A 16249-nucleotide genomic window follows, 5' to 3' on the forward strand; every position below is an offset into this window, starting at 1 on the left:
GAAATATGTGGGGAAGAATGATTCAATCGATGCATCAGCGTCTTAATCCCTAATTCGCGAAGGATAAAGAATTTTTTCGTGTGTTCAAATAAATCCGGGCGGTGAACAGTTCTCGGGATCACAAAGTTCGGATTCGATGTTAATTTTTAACAGGGAATATCCAAATACAGTTGATACGAGGAAAAATACTGATAAATTTGCAGTAAAACTTAAGATTTATTATTTTCTATTCCGTATAACGAAATACGAAATTTCCACAATAATAGATTTCATAATTAATATAATTATGATTGTATCACAAAATAATAATCAATGATTGTGCTACGAAATTTGGATCCAGCAAACCCAATGACTCAAAAGATCTGGATTCATTCGAATCGCAGTATTCGATATCGCTTTTTTTATTATGTCACTGATAAGCATCGATTAATTGCTACTGTCATTACAAAATAACAATTAATCGATTATTATTTATTTATTTATTTGTTATTATGAATTTCATCACAAAATAACAATTTATCGATTACATTAAATGTGTTCGCGAATTTCGCAGAACAATTTCGACGCACTCGGTTCACGAAGTTGTGCATGTTTCCATGTCTCATATCTTTGTTCTAACATAATTATCAATAGTTTTCGTGCTATTCCCGCAAAGCGTTTTCTCGAGATCGTCGATAACGTGATTTTTTTCAGATTTATTAATTTTTCACGGACACTCGTTGATAAATAAATGACATAAAGAATCGTTGATTGCCACAGATTTCAATTTTTCTTTGATTTTTCAAAGTTGTTCTGCATTCGCTATAATATTGGGCAGTGCGTGCTGGGCTTTCGAATATCGAGGGGAAGATGGGAACGCCGTCTATATTAAGGGAAAGGGTGAAACGATGAAAGTCGAGGACGCTCGGATAATAGAACTCGGCAGATACGAAAATGTTTTTGCCGAGTTTCTCTGAGCTGAAGTTTCGTTAGAGTTGGCCGTACACGCGACAAGTCTATAAGCGTTAAAGCTTCCAAGCCAGTAATGGAACTTAGAAACATACCGCAAATTTAGTTAATTGAAAACCGTCTCGTCTCAATCTGCCCTCAACACGAGATGAGCGTTCCAAGGGCAACGAACGAGACAAGCGTACAGAAATTTCGATGCTTCAGATTTTTCTTTGATTAATCGAAATAAAAGTTTTGATTGAACTCCGACTTGAAGCCCTTAAGGAGGGTGGATCGCGACGACACAATGTTGCCTGAAATTACGACGAATTTCAAAATGATAAGAATTTAATAAAATTTGATAAATGTATTCTTTAAAAATATATAAGACAATATAAATTTTTTTAGATTTTTCTACCCCGTAGCTCTCGAGTAATTGAACACTAAAGTTCACGTGTATAAGCCCAGAGTTTACGTATATACAGTTATACATCTCGTGCATAAGAACTTCGATTTAACGCTCAATTGTTCGATAACCATGTGGTAAAAAAAAATTTGAAAAAAATTGTATTTTTATACTTGATGCCAAAGAATGTTATCACCAAATTTTATCAAATTCTGATTATTTTGATTTCGTGATCCACCCTCCTCAAGTCATTTTGCCACAGACCAACATCGACTATATAAAAATAAACTTTTTTCAAACCTACTAAACTCGAACGAATTTTCCTCCGACATCAAATTCGTAGCTCACACTCAATCAGAAATTGCTTTCTCATTTAAAAGAAATATTTGAAAAAAATACAATTTTTTCAAAGATTATCTGCCAGTGAATTTGCCGTATCGTTCAATCGACACATTTTTCTGTCATTCTACCATCGATTCAAACTGCAGTTTGAGAAACCAGTGGCTATACGTGAATAGTATTCCGAAGAGAGTTTTCAACATCGGGCAAACTCGAGGTTTGTCGGCCCGTCATCGAGGGTCGAAGTTTATCGGTTCAGAAAATATCTTGACGACAGCAAGCAGATAGTAAAGCGTGTTTTGATCGTATAACCGAAAAAAATTACCCCCCATGAACGTATGCACCGAATCTAGAAAATTTGAATCAGTCTCCAGTTTTCATCTAATCGACACAGCGGACTATCTATGAGTAGGATACTTCAAGTCGCCAAGTATGAAACGAACTTGAGAGTTCACATTGTATTATTCGTTAATGTTTCGTTTTTAGTTCAAATTCCTTCATAAAAATAGTCACTTTTCAAACAGACTTATTCGTTACCGTCAAATCTACTTCGAGCGTAGATTTATTTCGTTCTAAGCCATAACTTCATTAAATTTATTTTCACTCGAGGTTTTTCGGAAATTGCAATCGTGCGATAGAACCTGAGTCCCAATTTCTACCGCGAAATGATAAATAGTACGGTTTAAGGACTTCCTCTCACGGAGGAGCGTATATCGTGGGCGCATAAGTAGAGCACTCGCGTTGATCATGCGAAATCTGGATTGGCTCTTAACAAAAGTGCATTAAAACCGATTACTGTGACTCGCAGCAACCGCCAGGAAAGAAATTTGTTTCATTTTGGGTTTTGCTGAACCAAACCCCTGGGATTTCGCGTTCATAAAAGGTCTCTGGTTCTAAAATTTTTCCCAGCTTCTATATCTTCAACGTTGAACGTTCCATTGCTCCTTATTTTTGTCGTCGTTCCTAGCATTCCCAGCATTTTTCGTGAGCGAGGTGTTCCGTATAAAACATTTAGAGATATCCAGTTTATAAATTCTTGCAGTCGAATGAATCTCTCTAAGGCCCCATAAGAAAATCAGTTACTCGTACAGTGTTCATAGTTCTCGAATAAAACGTTTCAAAGATTCATTCGATCCGAATAAGAGGATTATAATCCAATGGGACGAAAATAATCGATGCATAAAACGAGAGAATAAAGAGCCTTCGAAAAATATTGTCAAAATGTCTGAAAGTTTTAAGAAATGTTGTACAGTACGATTGGCATAACTTCAGTGACTTAAGTGAGCATGTAATCATGAAACGTGCAGAGCCACGAGGATCTTTTTCCTTTTTCGATATTGAAGTGAAAGTTGTGTGACAAAATGGTGTTTTGTGAATATTTTATGGCGAAACGTAAAAGATCTTTGGGAAAATGCACCGAATAGGCTGTGAGATTAAAAAACAAAAAAAAAATTTCAATATTTTTCACGTACAACATTCATTTTGTCATAAACTCGTAGTCGCATCGATCGAGGCAAACGGCAAACGGAAAAGGCCTGCGTTTAGTGGCAAGAATTCTTGCAATTTTCCTTACGTAACGAGCTGATAAAATGTGGAGAAATTTGATAAAAGAGCAGGCGCGTTTAAAACGAGAAGCCAAGGTCGATCCTCCGCGAGGGCTGTCAACGCTGATGAAAGTGCGAAGCCACTCGCTGCCTCTTTTGCTGCGAGCTCAATTCCGATAAACTTGAATCTTATGCAAAAGTTCCGAACCACCACAGATAACGATACAATAAATATGTTGTAATGTTGTAACTTTTGCTGTGAAATTAGTGAACATGGAAAAATTTTGAGCGTTTTCTACTTCGCTGCACCAAATCCAAACTGGGCTACAGCTAGACCCGAAAATTTGTGCGTCCATAAATGAGAGCAGCTCGAAACAAAATGAGATAATTCTCTGGCACTTGGACTCGCGTTGACGTTTTAAAAAGTGAAGAATTGCCGCCACAGGCGATTCGAACGCGAACGGATTTTGAGAACCGCTGTCAGCTGCGAGGGGGGACTCTGCGAGCCTTCGTGGCTTCGATACGAAAAGTACAATATCGAAAGATGAGAGGGGAACTTGCTGAGCGTGTTCTTTCAAAAGCGCTGCTCGATCCTGGTGTTTCGTACGTGCGAACCGGCTCAAATTAACACACGCATGCCCACGCACACAGAAGTGTGCGCCTATAACGCGATAAACGTTGGGACTGATTCGAGCCGGTCACAAACTATACACTCGCGTGCGCTCGACTTGACGCTCGATCAAAAGCTCGGTAAATACGACATTCCGGACTCTCCAGATTTCGTTCTCTATCTTTCAACTCTTCGAACTGTCCATAAAAACCTAAGTAGACTGTAAAACTTTACTGCTCCAATATCCGACGAAAAATATACACAAAAACGAACTTTTCTCATTTTTTTTTTACCACGCGGTCGCGTAGATCATTCGACAGGAGAATGGCAACGAACTTGCGTGGTGTCGTACTCTCAGGAACGGACTTTGCCAAGTAAGAACATTTGAAATGATTTTTTGATCACACTGACAATGTTTCTAAATCGAGTATCAACTTAATGAACAAATTTTTGTTTTTTTTTTTGGAGTTTTCCTTAACGGGCGTTGTCAGGGGCACGATATCAGTGAATTTACGTGACAAGAAGTTGCAAATTATTTTCAAGTCGAACGATGAGATTCATCGTGACAAATGTGCACGATAACAACCCATAACGATCATAATGTTTTTGTTTTCAACGATTCGTCGTTTTATAACGCACTCTGAAAGGACGATAACACGAAAAAAATCAAGTGAATAGTGCCCAAATGAATCGCTGCGTGATAAAACGACGATTCTACTTTATCTACGATCGATCAGGATTCGTGCACCAGCGGAATTTTGTATTTGAACAATATTTTGTAAAAATGCCAATATCGCTGGGATTCAAAGAATTTTGAGAGTGGAAGAAACTCGGATTTTGAGTAACATCAGAGCAAACGTTGACCCAAAACGTCGGTGTTGATTAATCAATTTTTAAAAATACCGAAACTCAAAATAAATAACTGATTTCCATATTACAGAGAAGTTCGACAATCCTTGGCAAAAGATGTGGCAGCAATGAAAGAAAAAGTACGAGATTTCGCTCCTGGTTTAGCGATCGTTCAGGTCGGCGGTAGAGAAGATTCCAATGTGTACATTCGCATGAAGAAACAGGCAGCCGACGAGATAGGAATAAAAGCTTCTCACATAAAGTTACCAAACACAACAACAGAAATGGAGCTTTTGAGCAAGCTCAACAAACTCAACACCGACCCAGCGATTCATGGAATTATAGTTCAGATGCCTCTGGATACAGTCAACAAAATCGATTCTCATTTGATCACTGATTCGGTCTCACCAGCCAAGGATGTCGATGGGTCAGTGAAAATCATTTTCCATTTCATTCGTTTGAGCTTTCCCTTGAATTTTAATGTTGTATAAAATAAATATTCAGAAATTCAGTATTTTTTAAAAGAAAGCAGAAACACAAATTAAGAAATGGAACACTTCGTGATAATGAAAAAGTGACTGGCGAATCACGCAAAAGTAGCTAACTCATTTTCAAACTGATAAAATTAAAGAAGAAACGCATGGAAATAACTCGCTTAACCTTAGACCCAACTATCGGAGGTTGTACGATTAAATGACAAAACATTGACCGACACGTCATTCTGTTACGCAAAAAACTTCATCGAAGAATCAAGGCATTTAATTACGTAACGACGCTCGGATCGTCGAATATCATTTGGATTACATATTTCGAAATTATTCATCGAAAAAATATTGAAGTGAATGAAAATTTTCAAGTTTCAAGGAATCCTATTCACAAAGATCGTTCTGTATAGCCACATAATTAATGAAACTCCATTTGTAAAAAAAAAACTCTATTCTCGAATATGCTAATGTCAAAATATGCCTGTTCTGAGATATCTCTATGCCTGAATATCTTCTATCGAAAAAATGTCTCATTCCAGACATCGCTGTTCTTATGCATTTTTATGAGTAAACATGGTCGAGGACAATTTTTTTCCAAGACAATTCTACGCTTGTTATGCCTTTGAGTCGCACATTTTTCCTTAAAAATGCCCAATTTGACTATCTATTTTTTCGTCGCACTTGTGCAATTAACGAAGAATGGCCGATCATATTTTTTTTACATTGATGAATGTCCGAAGTATAAGATAAGCCCAACAGAGTTGATATAACTTATCGAAATAATATCTAATATAATTAATAATAACTTTTAAAAGTGAGCAGTCGTCGAAACTTTTTAAATTTTTTCTTTCTCAGGCTCAATACAATCAACGAGGGAAGAGTGGCGATTGGCGACATGACTGGCTTTTTACCATGTACGCCAATAGGATGCATCAAGCTCATTCAAAAGTAGGAGAAAAAAAAAGAATGAGAATTTAATGAAAAATTGATCTGCAGTCTTTTGAATAGTGATATTTTGTTTGGGTGTGTTTGCTGATAGAACCGGCGTCCAAATAGCTGGAGCTCAAGCTGTTGTTTTAGGCAGAAGTAAAATCGTCGGAACACCCATCGCCGAATTACTAAAATGGCACCATGCGACTGTCACGGTTTGCCATTCGCGGACAAAAGACATTCCGCGAATCGTAAGTTCTAGTCTACAAATAACTCAATTCAAAACATGACGCAAGATCAAATTTAACTCGGTGAACATTTCTGGAATAACCAATTGAACGAAAAAATATTTTGTAAAAACGCAAAAAGGGAAGACAACTAACAATATCAAATTATTAACGCCAGTGTGAAGGTCGAGCGTTAATAATAAACATAACAATTTGCGATTACTATTAATCCATTAAAAAGTTTAGCATCATACTCGACTCATATTTATATTAATTGAAAACGCAGGTATCGCAAGCTGATATTGTCGTTGTCGCCATCGGTTCGCCAGAATTCGTCCAAGGATCATGGATCAAGCCTGGCGCAGTCGTTATCGACTGTGGTATAAACTCTATACCTGGTGAGTGGCGATGAATGATTATAGTTTGGCGCATGCTCATTGTTCGTCGCGTTTGAACAATTTGAATGTTCACAAAATAATGGAACTTCGTCGATCGCTAAACGATCAACGTCGATTGATGTATTTTAATAAGAACGAGATTCGTCGGCCTCCTTGCGTTCTCTGAAACGAACTTTTGCTTCGTTTCAAATAGAATTCAGTGAGAAATAGAAATTGTGAGAAAATAACTTTCGGCTAATTTTCTCGTGGTAACATTGTCCGGTTTTGAACCATCGGTGAATGACTCATCAATCGTTTCCGAGATTCCACGTCAAGGGAATTTGAGCCGGTTTTCATTATTGAATCATCATTATTGAATTGTTCAGTAGCTAATTCGTGCAATTTTTCCACAAGTTTTCATTGAAAAAATGTTGAACTTGGAGTTGAAATAACAATTTGCAGATGCTACGAAAAAGTCTGGCTCGCGGCTCGTTGGTGATGTTGCTTATAAAGACGCTGCAGAAGTAGCATCGTACATAACACCGGTTCCTGGTGGAGTTGGACCAGTGACTGTTGCGATGTTGATGAGAAACACCGTCATCTCGGCGCAGCGGGTAGTCGAAAAATTGTTCGAGAACAAATGGAACCTTCGAGCTCTTCGTTTGAACGTAACTGAACCAGTTCCAAGTGACATTGAAATATCGCGTGGCCAGGAGCCCAAACCCATCAGCATGTTGGCCGAAGAAATTGGTCTCCTACCGAACGAGCTCAGTCCTTATGGAGCCAAAAAGGCTAAAATCAGTCTGAACGTTCTGAAAAGACTGAAAAATCAAACGGATGGTAAATACGTCGTTGTCGTCGGCATAACGCCAACGCCTTTCGGCGAGGGCAAAAGCACTACGACTCTTGGACTGGTGCAAGCTCTTTCCGCTCACAAGGGCAAAAATTCCTTCGCTACCCTGAGACAACCGAGCATGGGTCCCACGTTTGGTGTCAAAGGTGGCGCTGCTGGCGGAGGCTACTCCCAGGTGAACGAACTTTCGATCAATGTTTCGTCTGAGCTTCAATGAATATTTCTCTCGTCATTATAATTTAATTCCAAGTTCTCGTTTGATTCGAAAACTGGGAAATTCCAGCTTTAACACGCTATAAACATTCATTTCCTAATATAATTATCCTGAAAAAGAAATCGAATATTGTTCATTTACCCAAAGATTCGACTAGAAGATTCATTCATCGAAATTCTAAAAAAAAAAACGTTAATATTAGAAATTGATCCCAACAGATCGTTAGAAAATCAATGAATTCGTTCTATACGATGAACAGCATCTCGCTTTAGTTGAAAAATATTTTCCTAAAAGTCGACATTACCGACAACTTTAAAATCAAAGAAAAACGTCGAATGTCCGAAATTTGCATGGCATAATCATATTGACATCAATGAAAGTGTTATTCATTCTGAAACAGTTTCGACCGAGTGTCAGTCGGTTTTGGATTCATTCGAAATGCACTAAATGTACAGTTTCAAAATATTTTATTTAAAAATGAAAAAACTGGTCAGTACCTTTCGATGGTGTAATAGTGACGTCAACAATCCCCGATCAGGTAATACCAATGGAAGAGTTCAATCTGCACTTGACCGGTGACATCCACGCCGTAACTGCAGCAAACAATCTACTCGCTGCTCAAATAGATGCAAGATATTTCCACGAATCGACTCAAACCGACAAAGCCCTTTACGATAGACTGGTACCTGCAATCAAAGGAGTTAGAAAATTTTCAAAAATTCAACTGAAACGTCTGCATAAACTTGGAATCAACAAAACCGATCCGGCGAGTCTCACCGAAGAGGAACAATCGAAATTCGCGAGACTCGACATCGATCCCGAAAGAATAACTTGGACAAGAGGCGAGACGAGTTCTATTCTATTTTATTATTATTATTATTATTATTATTATTTTTGACCACTGCAGTGAGGTCACTCAATTTTTCAAGCACAAATCATGTTTATAGAATTTTTAATCGAAATTTTTTCAACTTAACAGAAATTTGGTATCATTTTCGATCAATTCGTCCAAGTGTTAAAGTTTTTTTATTTCAGTTGTCGATTTAAATGATCGATTCCTACGTAAAATAACGATCGGTCAGAGTCCTACGGAAAAGGGGCACCACCGGGAATCTTCGTTCCGAATTTCTGTTGGATCTGAAATCATGGCGATTCTCTCACTTGCCACTGACGTCGAAGACATGAAAAAAAGACTGGGCGAGATCGTTGTCGCATTCAACAAGAAGGGAGAGCCTCTGACGGCCGAAGATTTCGTAAGTATCGTCGCGGACCATCGAAATCGTAACAAACAATTTCGCCAAGGAAATTGACGTTTCGATTATAAAAATTTGGGCTTGAAGATGAAAAGTTCAATGCGAAAATTTCTGAAGCGTTTGCTCGAAACTGAGCAGATGAAACGTTCGAAAATCGTTTTCTTTAAAAGTGGAAACTTCATTTCTGTTCAGGGCATGACCGGAGCAATGGCCGTGTTATTGAAGGACGCGATCGAACCGAATCTCATGCAGAGTATCGAAGGTACTCCGGTTCTCGTGCATACGGGACCGTTTGCGAACATCGCCCACGGTTGTTCGTCGATAATTGCTGACGCATTGGCTCTGAAGCTCGTCGGGCCGGACGGGATCGTTGTCACTGAAGCTGGTTTCGGCTCAGACATTGGAATGGAAAAATTCTTCGATATTAAATGCCGAACTTCCGGTCACGTGCCGAACGCTATTGTCCTCGTGGCGACGGTGAGAGCACTGAAGATGCACGGTGGCGGACCAACTGTGACTCCTGGGGCACCCTTGAAGAGAGAGTACACCGAAGAACATCTCGATCTTGTGGAAAAAGGTTTGCCAAATCTTCTGAAACACATCAGCAACGGTAATAAGTTTGGTGTGCCCGTTGTCGTCGCTATCAACAAACACGCGTAAGTCTTTGCCTGATTATCCGCTTCTCCATTTTTTAAGTTGCCTTCTGATGAAATTTTTCAAAAAGCTTTCGTTACTCAAGATTTCAAGGTTTTTTTGAATTATTTGAAATTTTTTTCAATTCCTATGGAAATTCTGAATTTTTGATTAATCGTTTTTTATCAGTTTTCTTCACCTATCATTATCTTCATGCACTCGACTCCGTTCCGTAGATCCGATACGCCAGCGGAGCTCGAATTGGTAAGAGTGGCAGCTTTGAAGGGAGGTGCAACGAGCGCTGTCGTCTGTAATCATTGGGCAAAGGGTGGCGAGGGAGCTTGTCATTTAGCTGACGCTGTATTGGAGGCCATCGAAAAACCGAACGAATTCAAGTTCCTTTATGATAATGATCTAAGCATCGTAGAAAAAATCAATGTCATTGCCCGAGAAATGTACGGAGCTGGCCAAGTTATTCTCGCAGATACGGTACGTAAACTATTTATTCTTCATAGTTTGAGAATGACGAAACTAGAATTTCGTAAGTTCCAATTCGACTGGGGAACCAAATTTTATTCTCGTCTCTTTATTTGTTGGGAAAGTTCATTGCCTTTCTTCTTTTTCGAGTAATATTTGAAGAGAAAAGAAAAAAAATTCGATTCCAAGATTTTTTTTTAATCTATCACTAAAACATACTGATCAGGAGTTTTCTGTCTTTAGGTCAAAGAGAAAATAGCTCAATACAGCAAATTAGGATACGACAAATATCCACTTTGCATGGCAAAGACTTCAAACTCGTTGACTGGCGACGCAGCTATCAAGGGAGCTCCGACAGGTTTCCCACTCAACATTACCGACATTTTTGTCTCTACCGGAGCGAAATTCGTCGTACCCATGGTTGGAGAGGTAAGTCAGCAGACTTTAGTACTTTCAGAAATCATAAATTTCTCTCGAAAGAACAGAGTATAATTGCAGAGGCAAATACCCTTCGAACATGGAACTTTTTTGTACTCGAAAATAATAAAGATCGGTGATTCCTTCCTGTTCGACATTTTGAAAAAATTATCAAAAAATCTTGGAGTTTCTTCGTCTTTGGTTTACCGATTGATGAACGAAGAATACGAATCAATTCGACCAATTTCTTTGAACGATTTCTACAGAAAATTTCTCATTTTCAGATAATGCTGATGCCTGGTTTAGCTACTCGACCTGCTGTATACGATATGGACTGGAATCATGAAACCGATGAGATCGAGGGATTGTTTTAGTCGGAAGAGATTCATCGTAAAGTTTTTTAATGTTAAATATTGTTATAAATATATTTCTGTATAAGAGGCAAGCTTCGTAAAGTGTCAACAGAGCACATCTATTTTCCTACATTTTTGTTTATTATAACATGTTTAATACAATATGTACAGGTTACAATAAATCTTGTCGACAGAGATGTCGCACTTTGTGAAAGCAAATTCCCTTTAAACGAAGCCTTCTTTATCGCGTAAAAATTTAACAGCGTTTTATGCAGTGGCACATTCCGTTGGTTCTATTTGACTTTGACGAGAGCACGAAATTTGGCTGATCTTGCACGTGGATTAGCATCGATTTCATCGGCCTTTGGAATCAAAACGTGTTTGTGAAGCATCGACCATGGCACCTCGGTCAGATGATGAACTTCTGATTGATTGTAGAATTTATTATAATTGGAGTATTTGAGGGGGGATTGATTGACCATGTTGTCAGTAATATTGCCGAAAAGATGTCTCTTAACGATTGTATCTTCGAGAGAATGGAAAGCTATAGTAATCATACGACCGCTTATTTTAAGATATTTTTCAGCGACCAGAATACCATAATTGATTTCGTTCAACTCATTATTGACGAATATACGAAAAGCTTGAAAGGTTTTCGTGGCGAGATGAGCGGTTCTGCCGAGTTTGTCGGTTCTACGGACCTCGCTCTGGTCGTCAGTGCTACTGATAAAGCTTTCATCGTCCAGAGTTGCTTCGACCAATTTCGCAAGCTCCTCGGTCGTCTCGAGTTCCTTGAAAGTATAACGAGCCTCTATTATTGCTCGAGCAATTTTTTTCGCTTGTTTCTCTTCCCCATAAACCTTCAGTATCCGAAAAAGATCTTCCTCTGTAGCCCGAGCTAAAACGTCTGCTGCAGTCGGCTGGTTTGGACAACGATTCCCATCCATACGCATATCGAGTGGTCCATTTTTAACTACAGAAAAACCACGACTACCGACGTTGAACTGCATCGAAGAGCAACCAAAATCAAAGAGAAAACCATCTATAGTGTTACCCTGGATTTTGTGTTTGCGCAGTAATTGTGGCAATTCTGAGAACCGCCCAAGCAATGGTATAACGCGTCCAGAATATTTTTCTGCCATCAATTTTGCATACTCGTGAGCCACAGGATCACGGTCTAGTGCAAAAATCTTTGTATCTGGAGTGCTGTCTAAAATTCTCGCAGAATGTCCACCTGCCCCAAAAGTCATATCAACAAAAGTCTCACCGGGACTAGGATCCAAATATTTCAGTACTTCCTCGACCATCACCGGTACATGAGGTTTTCGCTTATTTCTCAGAACTTCCCCATTATTTTGACTTAGCGATTTCTCATGGACAGCCACGCAGAAGGATCGTGCAACTCTGAATCCTGCCCCTTTTTCAATTCTTTTCACTAGCTGTAGAGCCATACCTTTTCTTCAACCTTACAAAATTTCGTTTCAGGATTCCCAACTCCTCCTCTTTGAAATATTCCTCAAACTCCGGGGACAATGCAATATTACACTCCTCTGCCGAAAGTCCACTTGCTGTAGATTTGTTTGTTCGTGGGTAATGTTGGCCGTAATAATTTGATGCTAATCTCTTTAAACTGTTATAGTATCGATCACACTGTTCTTGATTTATTTCGCTATGTGGTCCTTTAGCAAAGGCTACTTTCAAATTATCACGAATGTGTTGTCCCAGATCCCTATAGAAATGAGAAACTTGTTTAAACATACTAAATATTGTGGCTTCAAAATCGATAAAAAAAAAACATTTTAGATGGTCAAATTTAAATTATTTGGCAAATTCATGAAAAATTAAGTAAATTTTATGTAAATCACATTAAAAACAGATTATTCTACTTGAAACTGAAATATATCTTTAATCGAGATCAAAGTATCTGAAAATGTATATCAAAAGACAACAAATAACCAAATACAGTAGGATCCTTTAGTCATTCATTTAGAGGTGTGCACTTGTGCAATAATTGAAGGTAAAAGTATTGCAACATATATGGATAAATATAATTGAGAATTTTCTTACTGATAAATATTGTGTTAAATATACTATCCCATTACTAAAATTAAGAAATTCGTAAACTACAGCAATTTTCGATTGTTCATTTTGAACCAAATACCCCGTATTGTTATTATATAATGTCATTTCCAAACTTTATTTTAAGTTTACCTCAATACAACGTAATTAGTAAAAGACCCCAAAAACAATTACTTAATAGTGCTGAGCCACGATTCTTTTCAGTATACGTAGAAAAAACGAAAAAATAATGAGAATCAAAAGAATTGATCGGTGGAAACAAAATAAAAATATCAATGAGTTTTATAAATATATTATAATTAAAAGTTAAGGAACTCTAGATATATACGAAATAACACTGAAGAAATTGAAAAACATTTTGACCATGTACATAACCTAAAATTTAGGTTGATACTTGGATAGACTAATAATAATAAACGCAGTCTTTACGCCAATACATCGTAATATATATGATATCAAATGATGTCTATTTAACACTTACCTGCCCGCTTTTGACTTGTCAAGTGGCCAAGCTTCCAATAATTTCATAAAATTCTTATAACTACCGGCCATTGTCGGAATAACTCCCGTCAACTCCGGTGCTTCGTGCTTCGCATCAGAAGAATACGAGGCGAATGCCGCGAGGCGCGAATGACGACGGCGACGTCGGCGACATCGGTGACGATTACTGCAGTGCCTAATACAGGAAACAGACGATACGAATGGATAGAAACCGGAAACACGCCGTTTTTTTTTATTATTCGCTATGAATCAATTAATAAATTCGTTTTTCAACCAGAATGATCACAAACTAAAGTATTTCATATATATTTTTTGTGAATGTTAACGGTCATTGCGAATTTCAAATAATTGAGTGTTCCAAGAGACGCGGAGGCGACTCGACGCCAAGTATGGAAGAAAAACCAGCGCAGTGATTTACTCTTATATATACGCGAATATGCTAATTTTATGATTTCTAATGCCCGTTTTCTCCAACGTTAATCCGAGTTTAAACTCGGTTCATCCTATCTCGAAACTATATTTAAAAAATTGAACTGAGTTTGAACCGCGTTGGAGAAAACGGCCATAAACCTCACTAATAGATTCAAAACAATAGCCTACAATAAGAATGATTAATTTCAAAACATCATACAATTTATGATAGGTAACTTTTCATTCTATTATTCAACAGTTTCTCGTCATTCGTCGATTACGATAAGTTTTACGAAGGAAGTTATTTTAGTATGTCTATACATCTAACTGTGAATTTTACATGAAAATATACTGCAACTTTGTGATAAATAATAAACCATCCAATTCCCTTTACGGTCGTTCGTTCTCTATTTGTACTGTTCAAAATTAATGAATAAAATTAAAAATAATCAAAAAAAGTCAACGATTCTTCGATTTATCCTTGAATGATAGAAAAACGCCAAATAATTCTCATTTTTCAAGAACACATGAAATATTGAAGAATCGACATTAATTTTTTTTAAACGCCAGGATATGACACGTTTATTTTCATTTTAAATCGTACAAATCAGTTATTGCGGAGCTTTGCCTCGTCCGAAACCGCCACGGAACTCAAGATCGCCAGTACCAGGTCCAATATCTGCCTTCTTGTCACCCGGAGCTGGAGGACCACCAGGTCCGCGTCTGTATCCAGCGCGGTCTTCCGCGGGTCTGGAGCTTTCGCTCTTTGATCCAGCAGCTGGCCTCGGCCTTGTGGTTTCTGGTCTGGGCTGTCTCTTGAGCGTCGATGGAACAATTTCTGGGGGGAGATGCAGATATCCACGAAGGTATTCGATACCGTCATTTGTTAGGTACCAGTAAAAATGTCTCCATGCAAACTGTTCCTTTACATATCCTCTGGATTTCAGTGACTGAAATTTAGAAGCAATGTTTAAATATATAAGCATTCAATTGAATTCCAACAAATGAAATTTAATTCATCTTGGGATACACAATACTTATTCATTTATTTAAAAAACGAAGGAACTGAATTTTTTGTTTGTGTTAAAAATTCTAAATTTCATTATTTGACATCAAGCATTTTCTTGATAATTTTGAAAAATGTTCCCAATGCCTGAAATTATTGGATCAATTGATCAATCTAAAAAAGAACTTGAAGAATAAAAAAGGGATAATTTTTGCAATTTTCACTAGTGACTAAACCTCACACTTTTGAATGGAAATATGAAGAATAAATGAACACAGCATTTCTTTAAACACAATCATTTAGGGAATTTTGAGAATAGATGACGAAACTGATTGAAGAAATAAAGACAAAATTGAATGCTGAATTCTAACGATGCTGATTTTACATAATTACCAAATTTTTTAAAATGTGCACTCAATTTTAAAATTACATATTTACATTGAAGAAAAAAACAAAAATAGCATTAAAATTTGTATAATTAGAACGGAAAATTTGACCACAGCAATTACAGATAACGGTCCAGTAACGTAATAGACAAGTAAAGTTAGAACTAAACTTTTAAAGTTAGCGATAAAAAATATTGTTTGCCAAGATTTTAGCGTAGGAAAATTGAAAATACTATAAATAAATACCTGCATAGCCTTGATGACCTGAAGATTGGGAATAGTCTCAAGCTCCGTTGCGGGATGCTTTGGTGCATGGTAGTCTTTCTTAGCAACCATTACTCCCTCTTTGAAGAGGTATTCGTAAATGGTAACACGGTTCTTCTTGGGCATCAACATCTGAAGAAAATTTATAAAATGAATCACATTTATTTCACTATGTAAAACAAGGAGCACTTTATCAACGGTGAAAAAACAAGTGGTCCGATATCCTTATTTATGAAGAAAGAGGTTATGTTGTGAAAATCAGACTGAAAAATTAACGAGTTTTCGATCGAACGCAACAATAAACATTTGAAATAAACTTTTAAGCACTTTACTATTAGTATACCGATGTAAATGATATGCATTTATAAATTCAACCAAAATCACGTAGCACAAGAAAACGCCGAAACGTTGAAGCAGGCACGTCAATAATATGTCATCACATAATTATGTTTGGAATATCCGTGATACGAAAATTTTACTCCTCGATGAGACTAAAGAAAACGCAAATTTATATGGATTACATACTTTGCCTTAAAAATCAACGATGCTTGGGATTAAAGCTGATTTTTGTACGAATCCCAGCGCGATAAAACGCTTCGAGTTGACGTTATTATCGGAAAGAGATGTTAAAGCGAGGAACATGAATAACTGTAAAGAGCGGCAAGTTCGAATTTCGGAATTTTTCAACTGCGCCACCATGCGACAATA

At 37.5% G+C, this 16249-nt stretch overlaps 4 protein-coding genes across 6 annotated transcripts; 1 reads left to right on the top strand and 3 right to left on the bottom strand.

Annotated features, from left to right (window-relative positions):
- Window positions 1-2048: 2048 nt before the first annotated feature.
- Window positions 2049-11113, top strand: pug (pug C-1-tetrahydrofolate synthase, cytoplasmic). Of its 3 annotated transcripts, none has more exons than XM_043418469.1 (13): window positions 2052-2102; window positions 4135-4200; window positions 4767-5102; window positions 6016-6108; window positions 6200-6341; window positions 6604-6715; window positions 7157-7722; window positions 8300-8603; window positions 8797-9014; window positions 9207-9670; window positions 9884-10136; window positions 10368-10553; window positions 10826-11113. In XM_043418469.1, the coding sequence occupies exons 1-13, from the start codon at window positions 2077-2079 to the stop codon at window positions 10913-10915; spliced, it is 2856 nt and encodes a 951-aa protein (XP_043274404.1). In that variant the 5' UTR covers window positions 2052-2076; the 3' UTR covers window positions 10916-11113. The 3 variants fall into 3 exon arrangements, with proteins under 3 accessions (XP_043274406.1, XP_043274404.1, XP_043274405.1); XM_043418470.1 differs by lacking the exon at window positions 2052-2102 and adding an exon at window positions 2821-3966; XM_043418471.1 differs by lacking the exon at window positions 4135-4200 and having other exon boundaries at window positions 2049-2102.
- Window positions 11015-12345, bottom strand: LOC122410307 (probable methyltransferase-like protein 15 homolog). The gene has a single exon (XM_043418472.1). The coding sequence runs from the start codon at window positions 12343-12345 to the stop codon at window positions 11188-11190; it is 1158 nt and encodes a 385-aa protein (XP_043274407.1). The 3' UTR covers window positions 11015-11187.
- LOC122410309 (ubiquinol-cytochrome-c reductase complex assembly factor 2) lies at window positions 12317-13603 on the bottom strand. Its single transcript, XM_043418475.1, has 2 exons — window positions 13455-13603; window positions 12317-12623 (listed from the first exon to the last, which is right to left on the bottom strand). Exons 1-2 carry the CDS (start codon window positions 13523-13525, stop codon window positions 12317-12319), a joined length of 378 nt encoding a protein of 125 aa, XP_043274410.1. The 5' UTR covers window positions 13526-13603.
- Window positions 13604-14438: 835 nt separating this feature from the next.
- On the bottom strand, window positions 14439-16221 carry RpS10b (Ribosomal protein S10b). The gene is made up of 3 exons (XM_043418473.1): window positions 16067-16221; window positions 15524-15673; window positions 14439-14835 (listed from the first exon to the last, which is right to left on the bottom strand). Exons 2-3 carry the CDS (start codon window positions 15671-15673, stop codon window positions 14497-14499), a joined length of 489 nt encoding a protein of 162 aa, XP_043274408.1. The 5' UTR covers window positions 16067-16221; the 3' UTR covers window positions 14439-14496.
- Between the last annotated feature and the right edge of the window lie 28 nt (window positions 16222-16249).

The sequence above is a fragment of the Venturia canescens genome, chromosome 4, assembly GCF_019457755.1.
Source record: "Venturia canescens isolate UGA chromosome 4, ASM1945775v1, whole genome shotgun sequence".
Classification (NCBI taxonomy): domain Eukaryota; kingdom Metazoa; phylum Arthropoda; class Insecta; order Hymenoptera; family Ichneumonidae; genus Venturia; species Venturia canescens.

Excerpts from the sequence above, each read along its gene's own strand:
- LOC122410309 (XM_043418475.1), bottom strand. The coding sequence starts at position 13,525 with ATGGCCGGTAGTTATAAGAATTTTATGAAATTATTGGAAGCTTGGCCA. Across the intron at positions 12,624-13,454 it reads GACAAGTCAAAAGCGGGCAG|GGATCTGGGACAACACATTC; the intron begins GTAAGTGTTAAA and ends TCATTTCTATAG.
- LOC122410307 (XM_043418472.1), bottom strand. The coding sequence starts at position 12,345 with ATGGCTCTACAGCTAGTGAAAAGAATTGAAAAAGGGGCAGGATTCAGA.
- pug (XM_043418469.1), top strand. The coding sequence starts at position 2,077 with ATGAGTAGGATACTTCAAGTCGCCAA. Across the intron at positions 4,201-4,766 it reads TCAGGAACGGACTTTGCCAA|AGAAGTTCGACAATCCTTGG; the intron begins GTAAGAACATTT and ends TCCATATTACAG. Across the intron at positions 6,109-6,199 it reads TGCATCAAGCTCATTCAAAA|AACCGGCGTCCAAATAGCTG; the intron begins GTAGGAGAAAAA and ends GTTTGCTGATAG.
- RpS10b (XM_043418473.1), bottom strand. The coding sequence starts at position 15,673 with ATGTTGATGCCCAAGAAGAACCGTGTTACCATTTACGAATACCTCTTC. Across the intron at positions 14,836-15,523 it reads AGGTCATCAAGGCTATGCAG|TCACTGAAATCCAGAGGATA; the intron begins GTATTTATTTAT and ends TCTAAATTTCAG.